Raw genomic sequence first — 18,794 nt, 5'->3', positions numbered from 1 at the left:
TAAAAAAAAGAATTTAAAGTTATTAAAACTGATTTTTTTTAATGTCTCTGGCAAAAGTGTATTAATTATAATGCTTCTTAATTAAGTTATTAAAATAATAATTAATCGAGTTTATATTTTGAAGAAAATTAGAATTGCCTTCAAAATCGATAATTTTATATATTAACGACGTTATAATATATAGTTATTGTTTTCCTTTGACACAAAATAGATCCGAAACTATATAGAATTTGAGGAAGAACGTTCGTAATTTTCTACTGTAAAACGTACGAGATTCGTTCTCATTTTTAGCATCCCTGTAATCGATAAGGAAAAATTGAACCGAATTCAACTTAGTTCAGGGATGGTATCATATAGCAGTGATGGCGAATCTTTTTGAGAAGTGGGCCAAATTATGTTCATTCATTTTTAATATAAATTCGACATTAGATATATATACAGTACTTTATTTTTTAAAAAATATTTTTGATTGTCTGTTCTGTCTTTTATGATATAAAAAATGACTTTATAAAAATCAATGCGTGGGTCATTTAAAAAGTCTGCGTGGGTCAGTGTCTGACCCGCGGGTCATAGGTTCGCCACCACTGTCCTCTAGCGATGTATCAGCTTCTGTAAAGTTATTCTAAAACTCTCTAATTGTTTTTAAAACGAAAGAATCGCTATTCTAGAATGGATTAACGTTAGGTTTATCTTGAGTCAATGGAATTTTGTAATTGAGACGACAGAACGTTTCGTGTTCTGTCTTTAATAAGATAATTGAGGTTGAGTGAAGAAAATATTCAAAAGAATGCCCAGTCCACGAGTTTCTGACCTTGAAGAACAATCGTGGATATAATCTTCCTGGACTCAAAGGGGAGCCTACACGTCAGAAATACTCAGAAACCCTAATCTTAACGATTCAGATATTTCTGCTTTTGTGTGTACTGAGTATGGTTATGTGAATTAGATTTTCTACATTTATTGGAGACATCTTTGTGTGTTTGGCTTCCTAATGTTGCAAAGTTTGTAAAATTATGTAATATCTACGATGTCAAAATAAAATAATGGTAAAAATCAGATAGATAGATAAAATTTCTAATCATTTTTATCGATGCTTTGTCATGCCGTTTACAATCTCTTCAGAAAGTAAGTTCCAATTTTCATAAAATATCTAAAATTGCTATTTTATTAAATGGTAAATTACTAAATACAGTATATGCTAGATGCTTGTGTTCTTAATTATCTTGACCAGTGCTTCTCAGATTGGGTTCAGCAGAACCTTGAGAATTCGTGAAGAAATGAAAGAAGACGAAATGGCGGGGAAAACTTATTAATTGTCCCGAATTTTGTTTTGGTATGACGTTCAGCATAGTGTAATCATTTGGCCTTTGATGGAGCAATCCATCGTTGCTTCACTTCTGAAGCTTTTTTAAAGACAGATAATTTTTGCTAAGGTACCAAGGAATTGTAGCTCAACTTGGTAGGGATGGGATGTAGAAAAGTAGGATTTCTTGAGTAATTTTTAGGGTTTTCTGTGTTAAAATAGATTGAAAAACACCTTATTTGGCTCATTGATTCCCAACTCTATCGATCAACGAGCCAATGTGCTATCAAAGATGCTCGTATATATAAACGAAAAGTGACTTAAAGATTTACATTTTTTTAAATATGCAAATGGTAATAAAAAGTATTTAAAAAATTAGTGTTTTTCCATTGTTTCGAAATTTTGTAACGTTATAAGAAGTTCGCAGCAGGCCGATTGAGAACAACTGACCTAAACTAATTTGCTTCCGTTTTTTATATAAGTATTGGAAATTTAATTGAAAGTAGGAATTAATCCTTCTGTCATTTCCTACTTCCGTTTAACGATTGTTCTATAAATATAATCGTAATTTTTAGCTTTAAAACTACTATTAAAAAATTCATTGATTTGTATCTATTACACGAAATTTAAATTTGTTTTATATTGATTCAACAATTCGAAATTCAAGTGGGATGGTACATTATAAAATTACATTTAATATATATTGCGTTATATTACATAAATTTGTAAGACACGTAACTCGATACATATGTATTATATATAAGCGCATATATATATACTGTATTAATAAAGTTCGATCGTTGGCTATCTGCAATTTTCGTAGATCGAATAGCTTAAAGCCCTCCTCGGCAATTCGTTAACCGTAGAAAGGGAAAGGCATTTTCGAACCGTAATCGATGCGAGAAAAGTTATCCCCCCTAATCCGGTACGACCAATCGCGACCGTTCATTCGATCCGTCCACCCCTCCTCTATTCACCTTGGCCGTCACGAATCCATTTTCTTTGTCACGGCGTCACGTTTTCTCGTGTATATCGTGACGATCGAAAGTTGCGACGCGTGAGCCATTGTAGAAGACGGTCGAGACCCCCCGACGTAATCGCCACTTCCCCGATTAACCTTTCGGAAATCGCCCCCCCCCACCTCCCCGTCTCCCGTTTTCGATCGGTTTTTAGGAAAATCGGAGCTTCCCATCGATTCTCTTTTAAGTTTGTCTCACGACAAATAAGCGGGAACGGTGTGATTTACCGACTTGCCTGCTGCGGTATTAGCGGTGGACGATGTTCGCTCCCCCCTCCTCGATCGATTGTAGAACCTCTCTCGCTTTCTCTCCCTCGGCATGTCGTCTCCATGACTACGTGACGTGCGCATTGTGTTTGTCTAGTCGATATTTCTAATTATTGACGTCTTCGGTTGTCGCGACGCTTTTCCTGCTCATCTCTCTGAAAAAATCCCCTTTTCCCTATTTACTCCTACAAGTGGCTCTTTCAGAATTTCTTCTCCCTCTCCTCCTCCCCTCTCTCCCTTTATTTTTTTTTTTTTTTTTTATGGGGACAACTCTTAGAAAAGTCAAAAAATTCTTCGATTCATCCGGTGTGTTTGTAAATGCAAACTATAGATCGTACACTTGCGCAATATTTAAATTTTTGATTAAAATTAAGTTAAAATTGAGCAGATTTCTGTCTTATTGTTTATGGATTTAAAGTAATTATATTATATGTATTAAATCTGTAAGTTTTGTTAGATAATTTTTTAAAAATTTGATTCGTTTTCCGAATAACGAATTAAGTATTTTTATTTAAAACTCGTATCCAATTTTTAAATATAAATTTATTTAAATAAAAATGAATAATTCGGTCGAAATGGCGAGATACCCGCCTTTATTTTTAAATTTAAAATTAAAAAATTCTTTAGTTCTTGGAAACCGAATTGATGCAAATCGATCGGTCGAGAAAAAAGGAATTCGTGTTTATTATTTCAATTTAATTAATACGTATTTCTAATTAACGGAATCGAAATGAATTTTTATCGGTTAACGTACAAATTTGAGAAATTTTATAATTTTTAAATTAAATTAGTAATTGATTTTTCTTTGTTTTGTATTGGAGTTTTATTGTTTAATAAACATAAATATTAGATTATGAATTGAAGAGTTTTTCCGAGAAAAAAAATATAGATTTTACATGCCAGAATTTCAAAAGAATAATCGAATGATAATGCCGGATTCGTCGGGCCGTGACTTGGCTTATTAAATAAATAGATATTAAGTAATTTGAACGAAAGGTAGGCGAATAAGTCACCGTCGTATATTAAATTTAACAATTAGAATTAATTCGTCTTAAGGGTATTCCGGAAGAAAAGATTGATTCGGAATAAGACTCGAACCCACAACTCCTGCTTACTGTGCATATGCATTGCCAATTACCCTACCAGGACCTCCATTCAATCTTCACTTCCAGATCAATTAATTTAGAAGATATTAAATTTAATACAAGGTGGTGACTTAATCACCTATCTATTAGTCTAAATTACTTAATATCTATATATTTAATTAGGTAAGTTATGACACGACGAATTGGCGGAATTATCATTTGATTATTAGTACGTAATTCGGGCTCGGTTTACCGTATAATTTTGAAATAATTATGCAAATAAATCTAGATCAAGGTAAGCAGATGGACAACCGCCTTTAGCATATTTTCAGTACTGACATTTTTTTTCCTGAAATTTATTAATTAAAGTTATTTGAATTGAAACTTGTCTCTTAATTTTAATTTTTGCCTGTGTAAAATATGTTAATTTCATTATGAAACACTTTTATTACACAAATCATTTACCAACTAAAATAATAAACAATTTATCAGTAATTCACTTGTAATTTTTTTATCTGAAGTTGTTATTGAATGCATTTCCATTTTAAAATTGCACTGTTGTTGATTATGTTTCCCAGATAATTCAAATTATTGAAATTGTTAGTTTAAGGCTTTCTCTGTTTCTAAGAGGAATTGAGGTTTTGAATTTGATCTAAACCCTTTAATTTTTTCTCTCTTCTTTTAAATGAGCATTGGTTTATTATTAGCAAACAAAGACATGATTTTCAAGTCTTTTCTGACTAATCCCATTGAAGATCAAGCATGACTATAATAAATAGAATTGAGTTGGTTCTACAGACTATTTAGTTAATGTCTTTTTGATTTCTCAGGCAAAGCATTGCATATTTAGTCTGTACAGTTAGCTATAACTTTTTGCTCATTGTGGATGGGCCCGATTTGCAATGAAACATCTCTGCAGAATAATACTCCTAGCCCATGTATCTGTGATAAATTATGAGAATCTGGATTATTATCCAGCTCTCTATAATATCTTTATACATAGCTAATGTACTGTACCTTGTAGAAAATACAAATCAGTTTAATAATTGAATAGCTATCACGAATAGTTAACTTTCATGATAGCTTTTCAATTATTTATAGCTATTCAAATTTTAACTTTCCAAGAAATTTTTTATTAATATCTGTTATATAGTGTTAGCAATGTTGAAATATTACATAAATGTAAATTCTCTGATTTTAAATTCTATTGACATTTTAAATAAATTACATTAACTAATATAAACTGAACTAAGGAAGGCATGCCTTATTAAAATAAATTCATAAAAATTGCCAAACAAATTTGGAAAATAAACGTTTTATCATTGAAAGATTGGTTAATGTTACCTATGGTTCCAAGATGGCGGCCCGTCTCTGATTCCAGCAAATAGAAGAAGGGAAAAAGTGGGAACGCACGTTCTAACCTAACCTAACCTAACCGATTCTAATAAATTACCATAATTATTACCAACAGAATTATTAGAATAGTTTAGGTTAGGTTAGAACGTGCGTCCCCACTGTTTCCTTGCTGGAATCAGACGATCCACCATCTTGGAACCATAGGTAACATTAACCGAAAGATTTAAATGATAAAACTTCCATTTTCTCAACAGATATTACTGCTATCTAACAGTATAACTAATCCAGAGCTGGATAATAATTTCAAATAATTTACACTAGTTTCATTGACATTAAATTCTATCGTGTATGTTTAGAAAGTGTTGTTTTAATACTTCTGTTTTGCTGCCTTTTTTAAAAAGTGTATCCTCAAACTCTAACAACCAAAATTTAATAGCATCAATCCCTCTAATACACAAACCTTCCAGCAAAATTTCAGAAATTTTTGACAAAAAGCACAAGAGTTAAAGCTTCAAAGAGAGTGAACAAAATTGTGCCCCTCCCCACAAACACCCTACTAAGATCCATACATACAGAAAAACTCCAAATTTTGTTTGCATTTCTCGACATTTTGTGGTCCCAAACCCAAAAGTGTAAAAATCTTGGGGAGTCATTTTTTTGACCAATTGCCATTCTTTCCATTATATATAACAGAGCCGGTAAAGTAAAAATGTCTCTAATCATTAACTGTAAATGGATATTGGCAAAGATGTTATTAAATGTAACTACTATTTATATATAAAATACAAATAACTTAAAATTATCACAAAATTTAGCCTTTTCCCACCTTTATCCATGGATTCCTTGGTTCTGTTTGACTACTCCACAATTACTTATATATATATAGACAAAAATAAAGCATGATATAAATGGAAAAAGAAAATTTTCTTAAACCTTGAATCGATTTCTCCCAATTTAAAAATTTTTCATTAAACGATTAAATTTCATATTATGTAATGGATAATTGTATTTATTGTGCATTAAGAACAGATTATAAATTTTCTTTTTAAAAGATGATCATCTGGAAATGAAGAATTATTGTTTAGTTTTGTTCATTTTTATGTAAATTGAACGACACCTTAAATACTTCTTTCACCAACAATCCACTTTATTCAAACCAATGTTTTCAGACCTTCTCGCAGACTTGTGTTGCGTTTCTATGTATAAAATTAAAAGGTTTGATCTGACTAATTTTATGTTATGTTAAAATCTATGAAAGGGGTTGAAAACATTTGTTTGAATAAAGTAGTGTTGCTGGAACAAGTGTTTAAGGTAATGTTTAATCTAAATTGGTTTCGGCTTTGAAGTTTTTTTTTTTAATTTTTTATATATTTAATTTATGAATGAAATAAAATTTATAAATAAAATATTTACTAAAAATAATATAACTTAATAAATACTTACTTTTTTTAGGATTGCAAATTTTGAAAATTATTTACAAGAATTATTAAACTCAAAAAAAGGTGATTTTGGACATTTTCAAATAAATAATAGTGGTTGGCAAGACATTGGACCTGAAGATAAAGTAAGTTTCAAATATACACTTTTCTGATATATGTCACACACATTCAAATATTATTACTCCTTTTGTAGATTATGATAAATTATAGATTATTCCATTATTACTAAGTAATTTGGCAGGAGGTAGGAGGTTAGGCAACTATCTCTTGTTAAATTTAAAAATTATAAATAAATTAATTAAATTTAATTTTATAATATTTTGAAAGAAAAGATCAGTCTGGAGTGGGATTCAAACTCACAAGTTCTGCTCACCAAGAATGAACATAGATCTGGGTAGCATAACTGGCAATGCTTCTGCATGGTAAGCAGAGTAAGCCGTTATCAAGATATTGCATGAATAGAAATACAGGATGAGTCTGTATCTGATGATTAACTTCTTGTCACTTACCTGCAATGAAAAATCATTCATAGATTAAACAACACAAACACACATTAAAAGAAATATCTAGTTGGCATAAATGACATATTTGCCAAGATGCCACCAATACCTATATTTCTTTCATCCTTTATGCCATAACAGCCATGTTGGCTAATATTAAAATATTTTATCATTAGCATGTGAAGCTTACGCTTTAAACAAAAAATGGATATTATGTACAGTGGAACCTCGGTACACGACCTTAATCAGTTCCCGATGTTTGGACTTATACCGAATTGGACGTATACCAAACCAACCTTTCCCATAAGAAGTAATGTAAAAATGATTAATCCATTCTCATGTAAAAAATCCCGTCTTGATATGTTATATTAATGGGGTTGTAAAATAATTTAAACACTGTTTGAGCACATTAATAAAAAGAATAAATTTTATTATAGATTTTTAAAGTTATTACAGTATATTGTATTATGTTATTTAAATCATTAAATCAAAATCAAATCAAATCAAACTCTCCAAAAAGCAATTTCTCAACATGATCTAATGTCTTCGATCTCTGTTTAGAAATTGATTTAACCCCTTTTGCAACGTTAGCAGATTTAATAATTTATTTATTATTTACGATTGTCGATATCGTCGTTCTTGAAATACGGTATGCAACAGTTAAATATCGAACATGCATGCCACCTTCATATTTCTCAACGATCTTTTTTTTTTTCAGTTCCGTTGTGATTTAGCCTGATAACAACAATTTTGTATCATTGAAAGTACTTGCATTATAAAAAAAATTTTAACACTGTCTGACAGTGTATACATCTAGTATGAAAGCTTCCAAAGTTGGGCAATGGCGGGTGCTGTGTAATGTGTAATTAAATTTGTTCTCTACAGCCTCAATTTGTAACAAATGATTGTAAACTGAAAAGTGTCAAAATGCGGAATAGTCTCCCTTATATATTCAAAGTTATAAATCCAAATATAATAGCTGTGACAACCATTCTTATTTGATTATTGTTTATATTCCAATTATAATTATACAAAGATATTTGCATAATTGGTATTTCGTAATAATTACCTCTTTATGAGAATAAATTTGTTTTGTTGTTTAACAAACAAAAATTGACATCTTTTATTTTTTTTTTTTTTTTTAACATATTTATGTTTTAAACTTTTTATGAAGGAATACAGTTTATCTTTTAAATTTTTGGTATAATTTAGTACAGTACCTTTCGTAATTATAATGAATTATATCAAGATTCAAAGATCAAATTGCTATTATTATCAAATATGATTTCTTTAAGTGCAATGGAAAAACCAGTATTTCTTGCCCACTTATATAAATGTGTAATTATGTTCAAATTCTGTTATTTTAATAGGATTTTGACATTAAAATTAGCTACTATTCTAAAAAAATATTTTAAGAAAATAATTATTTTGTTTCTACCGTAAAAAAGTTTGTGAAATATTAAACACAATATTCACTGTATATTATTAAAAATAACCATTCATTCTTTATGTACAGTACATTTTTAATAAAATTGTCAACATTATTAAAACTAAGTACTGTATTGTTAATTCACTATTGAACGTAATTATATGAACTTCTTAATAATACATTTGAATGGTGTTAAGAAGAATTTTTAAACTTTCGCTTTACGTAATAATTTCTTACAAAAGAAAATTTTTTTTACGGTGGTTCATTATAATTCTTTTATGCTTTTTTAAATTAGAAAAGATATATTTATTATATTATTATTTCCGTCTGCTAGTACGTATTTTCTATTAGCAGGACTTATTAGACTGGTTTTAAGGATACTGTAACACAGTTTCACAGATCAGAATTATATTAATGTCGATGAATTTATAGAAAAAAAATTTTGTCGGGAAACCCAAAAATGTGGTTTTTAAAAAAATTATTTTATTGTTTTTAATTTATATAGATTGTATCACATAAATACCTGCTGAGGAGGGACGAAATGCAATATTAAAATGTATGTGTCCAGGTAAATCAAATAAAACAAATTTTTGATCTGTGAAACTGTGTTGCAGTATCCTTAAAACCAGTCTAATAAGTCCTGCTAATAGAAAATACGTACTAGTAGACGGAAATAATATTATAATAAATAGCATAAACATTGAGCCATATTAATTTAAGATATATTTTAAACTCAAGTAGTAATATGGTTATTTAGTAGTGCATAAACACTATCCCTAAACCCGATACATTAAAGCTAAACACCAACCAAATGCCGAAATTCTATCGGTCTAGTTTAAGTCTAACTACTAAATAAATTACGTAAGCAAATTGACTTTAGAGGGAGGCATTAAGCGCCATCTTGTATTAACATTAATAATTATAATTTTTAATTAATTAATTTAAATAATTTAGAACCGCCGGGAGAAAAAATCGGCCCGGAGAGGGACTCGAACCCACAACTCCTGCTTACCGTGCAGATGCGGATGTGCCTAACGCCTCCCTCTAAAGTCAAATTGTTTATGTAATTTATTCAGTAGTTAGCCTTAAACTAGCCCGATAGAATGTCGGCATTTGGTAGGTATTTAGTAGTGTTTTACTGATTTCGATATTTATAAATGGATTATCTGGTAATATAAATAAATTGTTTTCTAAATATGAAATGATTCTATTGAATAATTTTCTTATAGATTTTATGATCAGGTCTTTATTAATGTGTGAATATTTTTTCTGATTTAATATTTAACCATAATTTTAAACTGAATTAGATGAATTACTTTAAAATTTTGTGACTAGCAATTTATTTTTTATTATAAATGTTGTAAAGTCCTCTAAACTTTTTAACATAAAATGAACAAAACCGATACATTAGAAATACAGAAAAACAACATACAAGCTTATTTGTCTACATTGAATGCATCTGTTAATATAAGCATCTGCACTAATTTTTTTAATATTTATCAAATGTAATAAGTTATAACAAACAGATCCGACACGATTTCCTTTGCTTAATTTTCCCACGTTCTTCTGTAAAGTACTGTACATTATATTGTTTTTAAATATTGTACTTAACTAAGATGTTTCTAAATGTTTTAAAATATTACGTTATAAATATTGAAATTTTTATTTATCTGTAAGTTTTTAAAGATTTTTTCTATAAGAAATTTAAATTTATATTGGTTAAGGAATTTAATGAAAGTAAAAAGCCATTCTGTACTTAGATAACAAATTGAAAGTTTGTAACCTGATATTTTATTTTATGAAATAAATCACTAATAAATAAACACAGAGGAGATCAGTTTTCTTTTCCCAACAGTCAGCATTTTATAAAATTGTTGTAAGCATTACAGATATCAAAAATATGTTTAAAAAAAATTGTTTTTTTTTTAATTTGATTTAATAAGATTTATCGTACTATTAACATTTACAATTTTTTATAAAACTTATCCCTACACTCAAAATTAAGCTTTTTGCCATTTTATAATAGTTAAAAATATAAAAAGTTTTTTTAATAAAACACGATAACAGATGGTGCCACCAAAATTTTAAATGTTGCAGGGGAAAGTCGAGCAAGTCGTTGCTGGTTTATTGTGTATTATGAACTTTTGATATAGTGAATGACTTAGTCCTTTGAGCGTTCACTATATCAAGAGTCTATTGTATTTGATAAACTAGAAAAAATCTATATAGCAACAAAATGAACAGAAAGATTGTTTGTTCAATTACGTATCCTTAGTAAAATTTAAACTTAATATCGTTCCTATGTATTCTATAAATCCAGCAAAAATGATGTGCAATTAAATATTAGTGTTTATACTTAAAATATGAAGATGGTAATTTGATTTATATTTGTTATTTTGTGTAATACATGAATATTCAAAGCAGTTGAAATTTTGTACATATTGTCATCTTAAAAACATTATATTTTAAGGGCTATTTTTGTTAGTAAACAAACAAAACAGGATATCATTTTATATCGAATCGTTAATATTTTTAATAAAGAAGTAACACCCGAAATACAAATGTGGTGTATAAAATTACGCAGTCTACCGAAAAAAATAGAATGTTAAATAGAAAAAATACTTGGCCTCGAATGAGATCCGAACCCACATTCTTTATTAAAATGTCAAATACTTCCTTAACAAGATTTGTTTTTTGCGGTAGTCTTTAGCAGTTTTATATGAAAATTACTATTGATAGTAGATTATTTTTGTAATAACACTCAAGATTAAATAATAATTGCTGTTGAAAATAAATTTGTCTAACTACAGAATATAGATAGTAATGCATTAATGTTGTTATCTACAATTTTGAAATAAACAAGATTTTATATTTTCTAAAATTATGTTTATATATATAATGTATAAATCATATCGTATAATTTTTTGATGAAGCGGCGATTAACAATTCAGTCCGAGTGTCTATCAGTTAATAAAACAGTCAAAATATAAACTTAAAAGTTTATCTATTTAATAAATACATATGTATATGTATTTTAGTTTCAGATTTATTTCAGTAAAGTATTAAAAGTTTTTCAAAATTAAATGTATGGCATAACGTTAATATGATGATTTAAAATTGACCCTAATTTAAAAAAAAAACAAAGAAAGCAAAGATAGTGTTAGCATCTGCAATTATATTATAAAGTAAACTAGATTTTCATAATAAATTATTATAATATTGGAAAATTGATTTATTGTTTAAATCAGCATTCTAAGAAATTTATACAATCTTCAGTTGTAAAAACATATACTTTCATCTAATGAATTATAGTAATTAATTTTTAGGAAAAATAATATATTATTAAATTAATTACCAAATTTATTTTTATTTAGCTGGGAGTATTAAAGTGGTTGGTAGATCATGTTTATCAGGAAAAGGAGGAAGAACTTGCAGAATATTTGGATGATAATTTTTCACCCGAAGATTTAGTAAGTGTTCTTATTAGTGAATGTATACGTACATAAACGATGACTATAGCTTTTGTACATCAATTGTACTGTACATCTAAACTACTGGATTTTTAGGTTCGTTTATACAGATTTTTTAAATTAAATTATGAAATTTGTTTTAAATGCGGTAGTTATGCAATCATCTTATTTTAAGATTAATGATATAAAATTAATTTTGAATTTAATTAAATGATTTAGAAAATTATAGAAGAAAAGACGGTTTTATAGTGCATCTGCACAGTTTACAGGTTCGAGTCCTTGTTTGGATCAATTTTTTTCTTCTAGAATTTCATAAATTATTTATTTAATTAAATTCAAATTAATTTCTAATCATTAATATTAGCATAAGATATTGGCATAACTGGTTTCCTTTAGGCTAAATTCATAATTTAATTAAGTTAAAAATTAGCATAAATATAGCTTGAAAATCTGGTGGTTTAGATTTATGAATAATAAATATACAAATTAATTACTAAAATGATTGGTGAAATTAATAATAATTAGGGAGTAAATTAAAATTATTTTATAATTGTAAGTTCATTAATCAGTTTGAAATCAAGTTTATAATAAAATTTCGTTCCGTTAGTAAAAATTTTTTATAGAAATTATTTGTTTTTTAAACCTGATCTTGTACATTTTATTTATAAATATTTAATTAAAAGTCACTTAATATTTTTAGTTTGAAAATATTATTTGTTTTGTTGATTTTTCATAAAAGCGTTTAGTTAAATATATTCCCGACGTCAATTCGACGAATTACGGTAACTTCCCTTTACAAAGTTTTTTTTATTAAGTCGTTAATTGAATTTGGATTTACACGTAGAACTAAAATTATTTGTTCTTGTTATATTTATTCATATTTTACAGAATAAACAATATTTTTCAACAATATAAATAGAGAAAAATATAAATCAAAATTCAAATTTGTAATTCTGTCAGGAGAAATGGTTTGCTGCATTTCAAAAACTGACTCAAATCTAAATTTTCTGTTACTGTTGCCTCTAACAACATCTTCAAAATCCTCTTCTGAGCAATAACATTTAAAATATATAAATATTTTGTCTTCAATGGATTGTTCTGTAGAAATATCTATATTTATATTTTGCGTAGTTTTGTGAATTAAATTGTATTCAAATTATGCCAAAGTATTGTACGACGTACGAATTGAAAATGACATTTTTAGTTAGTGATTCAGCTTTGTGCCAAGAAACAAATCAAATATTCAAGTTTGGCTTATTTCGAATAAATTGTAATTACCGTATTTGAATTATTATTACGTGTATAGAAAACGTCAAATTATTTATTTTCTTAACATTGTATAAGATATAAAAACTTCTGAAAATGGTTAATTGATTTTCATAATTTATTATTTATTTCATTTAATATAAAATTTTGATTTTTTTTCAGCGAGGGATCTGTGCTGGACAAGATGCTTTTAACAATGCCTATTGGTATTTAGATGGTAAGTATATCTAGTAATTAAATTTGTATTATAAAAAATTATATATAGGATCTTTATTATCTCTAACATTTTTTTAGATTTTAATACTTTCAAATATCATTTAGCAGAATTTTTCTTGATTATGATATTATATATATAATTATTTTTAAAGCTGTAATTTAATTTTTCATTATTTATATATATATTTTTTTTTTTAATCAGTAAATTAGTTTATTTGGAACATTTTAAAAATAACATATATATAATGTCTCCAAAATTATATTAGCAGCAATTGTTTTAAGAGAATAGAAATAATCTGCTCTCCATAATAACAGAATTGCTCTAACTCACAAATTATAATTAAATAGAAAGAATATGAATATAGATAAACCAAAAAATATATATATATATAAATAGATTATAGTTATCTATTAATAAAAGCAATTATAATCATTATAACAAAAGTATAATTAAATATACTTAAAACTACAGAAAGTTTTTAAAATCTATTAAAGTATAAATTTATCTTATATTTTTTCAAAGTTTACAAATACAGTAGAGTCTTGTTTTACATGCGATTGATACATGCTGATTCGTGTTTTTGCAGACGGCAATTATTCAGGTTAAACTGTGATTGTAAAGGGATAATTCTGATTATTAATGCACGTGCCGACTATATTCATTATAACATTCATTGTAGAATAAAACTGACGGTAGAAAAATTAGAAGCAAGTTTTTACATTGTATCTCTAAGAAAAAATAAAATTTTAAGATGAAATGCATATAGAAAATTTTGCTGTAAAATGAAGAAATTGGAAAAAAGTTGTATGTAAAAATAATAGCAAAACTGAAACTAAAATTTTGAGTACTGTGTAACAAAAGTTGGTTTTGTTTCTATAACAATAGGGTGGTGTACTGTACATGTTTTTCTTAGATAGTATACTCAATACAGTATAAGAATTTTGCTCTGTTTATTTAGAAACATTGGACTAAAATGTTAGAGTTTTATAAGTAAAACGTTATAAATATATTTTAATATTTTTCCTCAAATTGTAAATTGTTGCTTAAGTGTGTAGAATGGATGGACAAACCCTTGGCATGCAACCCAAGGCTGACCTTAAAAAATAAATATCGATTATTTCCACCGAGTTGTATATTTTAGTTTAATAGAATACAATTTTGAGTAGAATGATACTAAATGATATTCTGTCAAACTTTTTTAACATAGGCAATATTTGTGAGTTTAGAGTAATTCAATGTATATATTTGATGCTTATTTTCTTTAAACAACAATTTTTCTGATTTATTATTTATATATAATTACATTTTTGAATTCAGATAATTATGATCCTAATGTATTTAACTTGATTCTTTAATTGTATTATTTATTAATAAAGATATATTAAATTAATATTCAATATTACTTTAAAATATCTTTAGTCTGTTTAATATTTTCCAGTATATTCTTATTTATGTATATATTAGGTTGTTATTACTTTATAGTTTATCTGTTTATCATATTTAATCAAAAATAAAGGTAATTATAGTTATATTGTATTATTAGTAATAGATAAAAGTTTTGTCTTGATTTATTTTATTAAGACATTTTATGATTTTGATCTTAAAGCAACAGGTCTTTTTCAAGGACTCCATAATTGTTTTTCAATTAAATACTATTAAGAAGTAAGTTTGCTCATCCGCAGAATTTGTACTTAATTAAAAAAAAAGATTTTTGAAGGACTGTTGTTGTTTTAAGATATTTCAAAGATTATTTTAATGATTAAAATACAGTCAAACCTGTTTTTATGCACTCTTTTTATGTGCGATTTTTATTTGTGCGAATTTTTAATTTGTGCGATTTTTATTTGTGCGGTATAGTTGGCGACTAGTCTCGTGCAATTCGTCATGTCTCACGTTGACTTATTATAGCTAAATAAACTTATTATAGTAATATTATTGCACGAATATGCGAAAAATGAAATAATTTACTTTTTAAGTCAACAAAACACCACCTGGACAAAAATATGTAAAACAGACGATAGACCAGACGATGCAGTCAAGTGCTGGCATCTGTTGTCAATAAATTCTATTTCGTACGGTTTTGAGTTATTTTCTATGTGAGACTTTTTTTATGCGGTCCCTGTTGACCGCATAAAAAAAATATTTTTTTAATTGTGTTGCGAAAACTATTTTTTACAGCCATTCGTGAAGTTTTGTGCGATTTTTTTTTTTTAATGCAGTCCCTATCCATCGCATAAAAACAGGTTTGACTGTATATTACTCAGTCAAATGAACTGTTTTCAGGTATTATACACTGCATGTTTAGGCAAATGTGTAATATCTGAAGGTAGTTAAAATTAACTTTACAATGAGGATTTAAGATCATCTGTTGTATGTTATTATTTTAAGACTAAGAAAGCGATTTATGATTTAACAAAACTATACGGAACTTTATTTAGCATCCTTTACGAATCTGTGATTGCTAATGGTTATTTTTACCGTCGAAATAATTCGGAAAGTTTATCTTCTACATCAATTCTGTTATTGGCCATACTTTTTCAATTTACTTAAATCTAACTTATTTGAATTATAATGACATTACAATGAAATTAGATTCTCAAATATTAAATATTGTTATTTTTGTCAAAAATCTCTGTGTTAGAACTGGTGAAAAACATTCAAATAATTATTCTAACCCGGAGATTTTAAATAAAATTATCTTTGGTTTCAAAGTTATTTTAAATATACTGGAAAATATTACATATATATTTTACATTTGATATTATTGCTTTAAAATTACTTTTATAGTTTTAAAAAAAATTGTATGTTATAGTTAGTGTATAGAATTGTAATATTAAATTTAATTGTAATATATTAATAGTGCTAGAAAATGTAAAAAAAAAATCAAAATAAAATGAATTGTTTTTAGAAGTAAATATTTTTATTCGGTATGTGAATATAATGTGCGTTGAATGATACTTACCAAATAACACGAAAATATCATCTTAATCATTATTTTATATTAGATGAGTGTTTTTCTTTGTCTTTTGAATATGCATTTTTCAAATTAGAATTGATTTTAAAATCATTAGTTAACATTTGAATTTTTGTTAATACAGTAGAGCGTCGTTTATCCGAATCACTTGAGGACCGGGGTTGTTCGGATAATCGATTATGTACAAAAAAATATATTAACCTTCCAAAGTTGAAATTTTTCTCAGTCGCGTGCCGCTTCGTGTCGAATTTTTGTCGATTTTAAGCCTAACGAAAATTTTTATAATAATAATCGAGGCTATTGTATCGTTAAAAATTATTTCTTTATTTTGTACAAACAAAATAAATATATCGAAAAATATAAAAACAAAAAAATTATACTTTAGAAGTTAATCTAGTATCAAAAACGTTCGATTCGGCACGACACAGTCCGACTGGAAAGCTTTCGGTTGACTGGCTTTCGGATAAACGACGCTCTACTGTATATGCTGTCTACCTCAAATTAGTAGTGTCTTGCCCCTGTAGATCATACTTTTCCTGTTAGAATGGAGTCATGCCGGTCATCTATGTAACTCCTTCCGGGGAAAAATTTGTTAATTGAAATAAAGTGACTTCTGGTTTGTGTCAAAGTTCGTATATAGTTAACTGGGGCCTCCTGCCCCTAAGCTTTCTATATCTGGTCTTGGCTTTCATCTATCTAACTCTGTTCTTGAGATTAAGGAAAGACAGACGGCCACGCAGATGACAGTGGAAATTTATAGGTCAATAATTTTTTCAAAATGAAGGCTCTCCAGAATATGTAAGTTCATAAATTTATTACAATTCTGCACTAATATCACTTGATGCAATTGCCTATTTCGTGAAATGAGCAACGTCCCCAAATTCTGTATAACATATACATAAAGCTCTGTACTTAACATTTCAAAAAGTCGCTCTAAGATTTACATCTTGAATCTAGTGTTATCATTTGACTACTTCTATTTAAGATTACTTGATATATGAAAATTCAATATAGTGAGCTGTTTTATTTTCTCTCTCTTTTCTATTTACAAGAGAAATAGTTGATACAAAAATGCCAACTTATATTTATGAGAACAAAAGATTTTAATTCACAAGTGTGACCACATTGAAATTTCCACCTACTTGGTTAGATGGATTAGATTCCATTCTTCATATTCTTTCTTTTATGTTATCGTCATTTGCAAGGAGTAAATGTTGTTGTAATGTGGCTTCGCAGCTTAGTGGACTTTATCTCAATAATAAAAACCACCTACATGTGATTACAATTTAATTAATTAAAATTATTTTATTTTATTTTACTTGTTTTCTGCTTGCTTGTTGTCTTAACAAAGTTTGGTTTTCTTACCTTTAAAGTAAAGACATTTCTTTACTTTCATGGTAAGAAAACCGACACATGTATTTACTGGGGATGTATTCACTTTTTTTATTTTGTAGTAGTTTCTTTTATATCAATGAATATCCTAATCAACACTTTCATTTATTTTATTTCATTTCATTGATAAATAGGTGTTTTGTAGTACTTTAATGTTATTTGGTGAAACTGGATAGAATTGTCCAATGAAATACAAATTTTTACCATAAGAAATAATGGAAAAGCTCATTCCTATTTACAAGAGATTTTCAGGAATGAAATATGCTTGTAAATCACATTCATGCAGTACTACAGTAAGCAAAATGAAAATATTTATTTTAGGTATTCTTGAAAATATTTATATTTTTGGAAAGTAAAACAATTCATTTATTTTGATGCATTTTACATTAATATTAGTGAATTAGACTTCAACAACAGAAAAAGAAACATATATTTAACATTTAAGTTTAAAAAGTTCCAGTAAACACAAATAGTTATGTATTAAGTGATTTTAAATTTTAAAAATACATTATTCAATTTAAACTGCAATGAAACTTGGATATTTTTAAAAACTTATTTTGTATAGTTTATTTGTTAATGATACTGTTCTATTAAAATCAAACAGAAGCTATTTGTGAAGATTCCTCTTTGAAATAGTTTATTTTGATTTTGTTGTACTTTTTCTTATTTAATTAGCTTAGTTTTATTACTACATAAATATTTTGTATATTTCATATATACAGAAAATGTGTCTATTTCTATCATTTAGAGGTGATATGACAAATAAGTTCACAGGTCGGATTTACATGTGTTACACACCATATTTGACCCATGGACTGTATTTTGGGCACCATTGCTCTAATTAACTTAATTCTCTATAATTATCAGCACATTAATCAGTTTGTTTTCAAATTCTTGGTACTAGTTATTTACTAATTATGCCATCCGTGGAAAATTGACATCACTGTGTTACTTATTCTCGTTGTTTTTACAAATTACATTCATTTCTTGTTCTCAAGCTTGATTCTCAGAAACTTGTTTGATCCTTAAAAGTATTCAATTCTGTCCTTGATTAATTCCATCAAAGGCTAATATTTAA

At 27.3% G+C, this 18,794-nt stretch overlaps 1 protein-coding gene across 1 annotated transcript in view; it reads left to right on the top strand.

Moving 5' to 3' along the window:
• The window catches only part of lgs (legless), a 106,956-nt gene that overhangs the window by 49,597 nt on the left and 38,565 nt on the right, over positions 1-18,794 (top strand). Inside the window, exons 4-6 of the mRNA XM_067270374.1 lie at positions 6,482-6,593; positions 11,772-11,867; positions 13,296-13,350. Of these exons, the coding sequence (XP_067126475.1) occupies positions 6,482-6,593; positions 11,772-11,867; positions 13,296-13,350 (263 nt within the window). The remainder of the gene's footprint in view (positions 1-6,481; positions 6,594-11,771; positions 11,868-13,295; positions 13,351-18,794) is intronic.

Source organism: Centruroides vittatus, unplaced genomic scaffold, assembly GCF_030686945.1.
Source record: "Centruroides vittatus isolate TY-2023 unplaced genomic scaffold, ASM3068694v2 contig_370, whole genome shotgun sequence".
NCBI lineage: Eukaryota > Metazoa > Arthropoda > Arachnida > Scorpiones > Buthidae > Centruroides > Centruroides vittatus.
This window is presented reverse-complemented; position numbering and strand designations above follow the sequence as displayed.